This window comes from Ovis aries, chromosome 6, assembly GCF_016772045.2.
Source record: "Ovis aries strain OAR_USU_Benz2616 breed Rambouillet chromosome 6, ARS-UI_Ramb_v3.0, whole genome shotgun sequence".
NCBI classification, from domain to species: Eukaryota; Metazoa; Chordata; class Mammalia; order Artiodactyla; family Bovidae; genus Ovis; species Ovis aries.
In genome coordinates this window covers 6,814,556-6,822,620 of record NC_056059.1, presented here as the reverse complement: position 1 = coordinate 6,822,620, position 8,065 = coordinate 6,814,556, and the positions used below count along the sequence as shown (strand labels likewise).

Below are 8,065 nucleotides of genomic sequence, written 5' to 3'. Positions count from 1 at the left end.
GAATTATTCAATGTAAGTGTTTCTCTCATTCTTTCATTTGAGGGCTGGGATTTAATCCGTTAGAGCTGGAGAACTTTTGCTCCCGTCCCCACCCCCACCCCCCTCCATCTCGCCGCAAAATGGGGACGTTATCTTGTGTGTGAGGCTCTTCCCATTCCCTGAAGGTGGGCTGAGCAAAGGAGCGTGACGCAGGAGTGGGCTGTGTCCTTGATGCCTCTAGCGCCTCTGCCGCCCGGTGAATGATCCCATTAGCGGCGCAAATTCGAAGCGGCAGCCCGGGCAGCGGCGGCGGCTGCAGCGGAGGCTCCGTGCGCCCCAGTGCTGCCTCCTCGGCGCGAGCCCGAAGCTGAGCACAGAGACTCAACCGCACCCAGACTCCGTCTGTCTTTTCAAGCTCTTGATGCTCCCCGACTGAAAGAAGAAAATGGGCACGGGGGATTTTATCTGCATTTCCATGACCGGAGGGGCGCCCTGGGGGTTCCGACTGCAAGGTGGCAAGGAGCAGCAGCAGCCCTTACAAGTCGCTAAGGTAGGACCACCGAAGATGGGCTCTCACATCTTGTTCTGGGCTGGGCGAGAAGGGATAAAAGCAACTTGTTGATGGTTTATTCAAGCTCTAATTCAGAGGTCTCTATATTAGTTTGATTTTGATGCTCACACTGAATTCTTCTTGGATGTGGGTGTGTTTTTTTCCCTTCAGAAAAACTTTGGAGAGTAACATATAGCACATATGTAATTAATCAGTCATTAATGGGGTGGGGAAAGAGTGCTATATTTTATCAGCTGAAGAAAAGCCTAGTTAATCAGCTGCTTCTCTGGCAACCAGCAAGACACTTGGGAACGTTTCTTCTCCGCAGTCTTAGAAGCCACAGTTGTTACTGTTTCTTTCGTGTCCCTTTACTTGGCTCTGGCTGAGGAGAAACGCTCAGCTCAGTGTAACCAATTGGCTTGGCCATTTGGGGGGCTCTTATGAAGTATTGTTAATGACATTTATCATACAGCATCCATGAAAAGGCCAGCTTGGGGCAATAATTTTTTAAAATATGAAGATCTCATAAATTTATTTGAAAGAATATTCTTTTAAGGATTTGGCTAATAAATGCAAAATTCTAAGTACCCCGGTCCATCATGTACATTCATCTTGTTAAGTGCTCAAAATAAAATTCAGAGACACTGGAAATATATTGTAAATAACTTAGAGGTGAACTTTGAAATGCATCTAATAATGGTTTAAAATATTTTCGGTGTTTTTATTTCTGTTAGATTGCTTTCTTTCTTGGCTCAGTATGCTTATCAGTTTGTTTGAGGCGATCCAGTATTGTCTAATTGTTATTCAGCTAAAACCAATTTTAAAATACATGAGAAAAAGCAGATTTTACCCAATTTTAATACTAAATTGAAGTACCTAGGAAAGAACATGTTTGATTAATTTTCTATTTTATACTTACATTAAAAATGGATCTAGATCCTCATGAAATATATGGACCATAGGCCTTTGTAGTTATTCTTCTTTTCATTTGGCTTTTTTTTTTTTTAATTTATGTTCACTGTGAAGAAAAGAGTTTCTTTGAAATTTTCTGCACCCAGGCTTCCTCAGAAAATCCTTTCAAAATGTGATGGTGGAATCCTGCCACCTAGTGAAAATTTCAAACATCAAGGATGAAGCATAAAAGGGCAGATGAAAAGCAGACATTTTTAGAACTGAAAAGTTTCTCAGAGATCCCCAGTTCAACCTGCTAATTTTAGATAAGGAAAGAACCTTCTGAGGCTAAGTAACCTGCCTCGGGCCTTTGATCTTAATGTTTGGAACTGGCAGAGTGATTAAAAGGTACAAAGGTTGTTGGTTTCATTGTTTTTCTTTAGGAGTCAATGGTAGGCAACATCAGACAAAATATTAATGCCTAATTCAGTGTATGTAGAGTTCATGAGCCCGAAGTGGATTTGTCCCGAGTCTAGGATAGCAGTTGGCCGGCTCCTTTCACTGAGATTTGGGTTCTAATTCCAGCTCTGATCTAACACGCAGCCGGTCCTGAGACAGATCACTCTTCCTGACTCATTTAGGGGGTGTGTGTGTGTGTAGAAGAAGAAAGAGACAAAGATTTTGAGTGGGGTGGGAAAGAGGAGAAGTACGTTGGAAACTGGACGCTACCATTAGTGAGGTTCTATTTGCTCGAATTTTCTACAGCCCTATTAGTATATAATTTTAGAATCACTTGCCAACCTCTTAAAGTGCAGGGACAGAAGTGGCTAGAAGCTCTGATTTTTGGTTGCTGTTTCATAGCCACACCTACAAAATAGAATGGGTTTTCCTCAGTTCTTGATGTGCTTATTTCAAAGTGGCACCACGGAGTGGTGATTTTTTTTGAAGAACTGAAGCAAATTGCTCATGAAGGGTGCTTTGGAGGTGTTTCTCTGCTGAAAGATCTCTATTATCAGGATTCAGAGAGGCTGTTAGTTTGAATAAGGGTCAAAAAATTCATTCTTGCTCTCCCCAAAATAATCTTTCCTCAAATATCTAGGAAATATATTTTTAGTTTTAAAAAGATCATTATAAGAAAGCATCAGGATGTTTGCTTTAATTTTTTAGTTTGTGTTACTATAAAGTTACTGATTTAAAATATTATGAAAGCACCTGGATGTTTGCCTGAACTGTTGTGTGTGTGTGTGTAAAAGAGAGAGAGAATCTATAATTTTTTTCCACATGTAAAAAGTGACTAGAGAGCCTTCTAGCTGCTGCTGCTGCTAGGTCACTTCAGTCGTGTCCGACTCTGTGCGACCCCAGAGACGGCAAACCACCAGGCTCCCCCATCCCTGGGATTCTCCAGGCAAGAATACTGGAGTGGGTTGCCATTTCCTTCTCCAATGCCTGAAAGTGAAAAGTGAAAGTGAAGTCGCTCAGTCACATCCAACTCTCAGTGACCCCATGGACTGCAGCCTACCAGGCTCCTCCACGCATGGATTGTCCAGGCAAGAGTACTGGAGTGGGTTGCCATTGCCTTCTCCGAGAGCCTTCTAAAGAAGACATAATTTTTAAATTACTGTAGCAATGCCCACTTTTCTTGGTCTGGTTTTATACGTAATTAAAACTTATTATATTTATTACTAGCATTATTTGCCCTAGAAAAGCCTTGGAACAAAGTGCTTGTCACTCTCTATGTTATCAAGGCCATGGCCTCAGTGGGATCACTGTTTTTCATTCAAAACATGAAGTCAACTTGATTCCAGTAAAGGTCTCTCTCTCATTGAGATCCAGGTAATGTATATGTTGCTTGATTTTCTCCTTTTCCAAGGAATGGTGAAAACTTACTAGAACCAAGTTACCTCCAAGTAGGAGGATATGGAGGAAGGAGATAGAAACGCTAAGGAGGGGATGATTGCTGGCAACAAAAATTCTCAGTTTTGAAGAACATGCAAAGGAATAATTTGGGAATTGAAGAGAATATTTTCAAAGAAAAGAAAATTTCAGACAGTGCTTAAATGGGTGCCTTTTAAAATGGGTATACCACAAAGAGGCTCTATAGATAACAACAACAAATTTTTGGTTCATTGTAAATACCTAGTATTTAGATTTTCAATAATTCTATATAGAATGAAAATTTAGCAAGCTGAAATAGCAAAAGAAAAACTAGTCTAATATTATTAAGAATAATCAGAAATTTAATAGCTTTATAATTCCCAGTAAATATCCTCCTAGTGACATGTTTAGTCATTTTTGAAAGATATTCAAACGTTTTTAGTATTTGGCTGGCTGGCTGAACTGTAGGTGAACCTCAGCTTTCAAAGATCACTATAGAAATATTAAAGATAAAATTTTTTATTGATATTGAAACTCAAGGCCATAAAATTCTGTTTTGATTTCAAGATAAATTGAATTTCTAAAAGGCCCAAAGAATCAGTAACATTGTCCAGGTTTTTAAATGTGCATATATCTTTTTATTTATGTTCTAAATACATGTGATGGGAAGCAAACATTTCTAATACACTGTAGTAAGACAGTACTCTTGCAAGGTATATTTCTAAGAGATCACCCACAGAAAAAAATTTATAGTCATAATTATAACATAAAACCCCACTGTGTGTGTGCAGATGTCCATATAAAAAGTCTGATAGCACTTTTACTTTACAAAACTCTATTTTTTGGAACATGTACTTACATGGCATGTCCCTGGACATACTCTTGGAAAATCACTTCAGAATATTGCCACATAAAGAAACAGGGAGAAGTTTTTGTTTTGCAAACAAATCTTATGAACCATTTAGAAGTAACTCACATTTTGAAAATAAAGAACAAAAAATGTTTGGACTGTTTATTCTTCATGAGTTTTAATGTTTAGAAATGGAAGCTTTCTTCAAAAGTATAGACCACTATGGTACTTATTAAAATGAATTTTAATTCAGAGTTTCAAATAACCATTAAAATTTAGATGACAAATTACAATCATCCATTTTATGAGGTTGAGTTGGAGTTAATGATTCTTAGCTATTATTGTATATCCTCTTTTTAAATGTCTGAATATAAAGTGTTTAGGCAAAGCACATTCAAATACATAATTCATATCCCTTAGTGCCATCAGTGAGATATCAAAATGCTTCAAATAGAATAAATTCAAGAAACACAGTGATTTCGAAAGGGAAAAATAGGAAATATTTGATGTTTGAATATGTACCTTTTGGGATAAATCCTCCTTACTACATATGGAAAGCTAGGGATATCTTTATTAGTAAATATGACTGATCACTGAATTTTTATTGATGTTTTGAGCACTTTCAAGAAATTTTAAAAACATCTATACTTATAGAAATCCATGCACTCTAGCTAGATCTATTAAGCAGATGTTACATAAAATTTTTATTTTGGACTTGCATGTTTTGAGACATCACTGTTGAAAGACAACGAGATAAAATAATGACCGTGACTGTGCATGAACTTTGCGATTATCTAGACAGAGTCCGTATGGAGCTCACATTTCTCCTGTGCCAGGAACCGTTCCAGGTGCATCCTTGATAGGCTGTCTTCTTTGTCATTGCAGCTGGTGGCCTGCCTAGTGCCTGTATGAACAGTGGGATGGAGGTAGGGAGAGGCAGGTAGGGAAGTAAAACCGGAGAAAGATGGAGTGGGGGGTGGGGGAGGGAAAAGGAGAGAGAAGAAGAGACAGAGACAGAGCGAGAATGAATGGACAAGTAGGAACTTTCATTCCTCTGGACGAATTCTTCCATTTCCTCTGGATGAATGACTGTCACAGAAAGGCGTTGGTGGGACTTGAGCCATCTTGCTTGGCCTACCTAGAAAGGTCAAACTCTTAGCCAGGGCCTGCAGGAGCAGGCTGGCATCTTGAGGAACTACTTGGGCCTTGGAAGGGACAGAGAAGTGTTGGGCAGGAGCCCTGTTTCTTCTGTCAGGGAACCGTGCAGGGTGAAAGCCTCCCGGCTCCTAGAAGAAAGCACACAAGTGTCCCAGCGTTTGGACACCAGCTGCAGAAAGGACAGTGATGGCTACTCGACATTAACCAAAGAAGTACAAACACCCGCAAAGAGAAATGCTACAACATTCACTTGTGAATAAATGGATCTACCCTCCCCCTCCTGCTTCAGTCTTCCTTCCTGCCTTCAACCTGGGAGGAGTAGGAGGGAAGTTGGCAGAGAGCAGACAACACTCTCTGCCTCTTGCCAAGCCCTGGAGCCAGGAGCCAGCTACTGTGCTTTGGGAGAGAGCTTAGAGATAGATGTTAGATCAAAGCTGTATTCGGACTAGACTGTTTTAATAACCAAAAGCCACCAAAAAGGCATGGGATCTGACCAAAGAATTGTTAAGGGAGGGATTTGGCTTTATGATAGTTGAAAACAGTTACTGAAAGAAATAAAATAGTTTCATGTTTATAACCAAATGAAAGACACTCCTCAAAAACTTTGATTCCGTAACTCAGGTTCATCTTATCAATCACACGTACTTGATGTATGTTAGCTTGGAAACTTATCACCAATTGGGACTTCCCTGGCAGTCCAGTTGTTAAAGAACAGTCTATCATTTAGTAATGCTGAAAATTGCAGTGACTTCAATACAGAATTGTATCAAATAGAATGTCACCTATCTAAGATTTGATCTTTAAAACCATTCGAAATGATTTCTTCCTTTATTGGGCCTGAGGACAAGGATTACAGGCAATGCATCTCTGAGCTAACGTGCAATGAGAGACAAGACTGGAAAGGGAACTGGCTTACTTATAAATAAACCTGAAAAATACATGGCCTCCAATGTTTATTGTGTCTGTTCTAACAGATTCATGAAGAAACCAAATGCCATGAGGTTTTCGTAAAAGGAAACGGAGAATGCGTGTGTCATCTTCATTAAACAATCTGAAAGAATAAACAACTTCATGAAGTTAAAAGCTTATCTGAGAAACAGAAATAACGTTAGATCTTTGGGGGATATTTCATTGTTTGACCATCTCAATGAGAACATATTTATAGTATTGAATTACCTTAGGCACTTTATTTTTCTGAATTATTTACCATTCTTTTCTTATTATTAAAAAGCAGAGATGGCCACATTGTCAACAAACTGTGTCTTCAAAGTCTTTGTGAACGCCACTGGCATGCGGCAGGTCAGCCATAGTAGATGCAGTTTGGTGTTATGATGGTCTGGCTGTAGTTATCCTTAACTGGTATATAAATATGGTGTGTTTCAGATAAAGTACTAAAAAATGTGGTGGGTTTACTCTTCAAAACATTATAAACGCAAGATGTGTTATTTGATTATGTCACAAATAGTTTTCCTATCCACTGGGTTTTGGTTTTCATCATCTTGCTCACCCAAGACTAGCCTTTCCACTTTGGAAGTAGTGTAGGCGCTACAATGATAAAACAATGTTGTGGATGGATTTTCCTGAACTGAACTATGCACTTATCTTCTATCTGATCCCACTTAGTCTATAAAGTGTGAGTTGCTCAGTCTAAAGTGTGAGTCGCTCAGTTGTGTCTGACTCTTTTTGACCCCATGGACTGCAGCCTGCCAGCCTCCTCTATCCCTGGAATTTTCTAGGCAAGAATACTGGAGTGGGTTGCCATTGCCTTCTCCAGGGGATCTTCCTGACCCAGGGATTGAACCCGGGTCTCCCACATTGCAGGCAGGTTCTTTACTGTCTGAGTCACCAGGGAAGCCCAAGAATACTGGAGTGGGTAGCCTATCCCTTCTCCAGGGGATCTTCCTGACCCAGTAATCAAACCGGGGTCTCCTACATTGCAGGTGGATTCTTTACCAGCAGAGCTACCAGGGAAGCCCCATGCTTCCTTTATCAAAACTTACATGGCTTGAATTTAATCTTTTTAGAATGCATTATTTTTTCCAGAAGAAATCTATAATAATGGTCAGAGTATCATTTTCCTCCAAACATCTTATTGCCTTTAACAGTACCTTCTGGAGATAATTTCAAGAAACTCATATTGTTACTTATGGGTTGCTGGGCACTTCTTTAATCACCTTTTAAATATAATGAGAGAACTCAATGAGGTTACCCCATTTAAGATCCCATTTCAGAGGCAGAAAGTGGTTAAGTGACATCCTCAGGTCTTATAAGTAGTAGAGCCAGACCTGGGTTCACCCAGTCTTCTAAGCTTCTACACATGATACTTTTGGGTTAAGTGTAGCTTGAACAGCTGGTTAAGACAAAACGAAGGACCTAAACAGACCTCGGTAGAAAGATTGTTGTGGTCCCATAAACCAAACTTACTTCTTCTGTTCTGACATTAAGTATATTATAATTTAAATTAGTGTCAGATCATTTTATTTGTAGCTTTTATTTCCGGAACAAATAATTTTAGGAAATGAAATAGAAATAGACTAGAAACTTTCATAATTCTGTCTTCTGAAGAACAGATTAAATTATTTTTTTCTGATCAGATTTCCCATGTCTTCTAAACGAATATGACTTGCTCCTTTATTGTTGTTTTTGGCTGCACCAAGCAGCTTGTAGAATCTTAGTTCCCCGACCAGGGATTGAACCTGGGACTATGGCAGTGAAAGCACCAAGTCCTAACCACTGGACCATCAGGGAATTCCCATGCTACT

The 8,065-nt window shown here is 39.4% G+C and overlaps 1 protein-coding gene and 1 non-coding gene across 4 annotated transcripts in view; one reads left to right on the top strand and one right to left on the bottom strand.

Annotated features, from left to right (window-relative positions):
• The first annotated feature begins 247 nt into the window (after window positions 1–247).
• SYNPO2 (synaptopodin 2) overlaps window positions 248–8,065 on the top strand; it is a 205,707-nt gene continuing 197,889 nt past the window's right edge. For all 3 annotated transcript variants that reach the window (XM_012179415.4, XM_004009590.5, XM_012179416.4), the window contains exon 1: window positions 248–529. In XM_012179415.4, the coding sequence (XP_012034805.3) occupies window positions 425–529 (105 nt within the window). In that variant the 5' untranslated portion in view covers window positions 248–424. The remainder of the gene's footprint in view (window positions 530–8,065) is intronic.
• On the bottom strand, window positions 7,979–8,051 carry TRNAE-UUC (transfer RNA glutamic acid (anticodon UUC)). Its single transcript has one exon. It is a non-coding gene; the product is annotated as a tRNA-Glu (tRNA).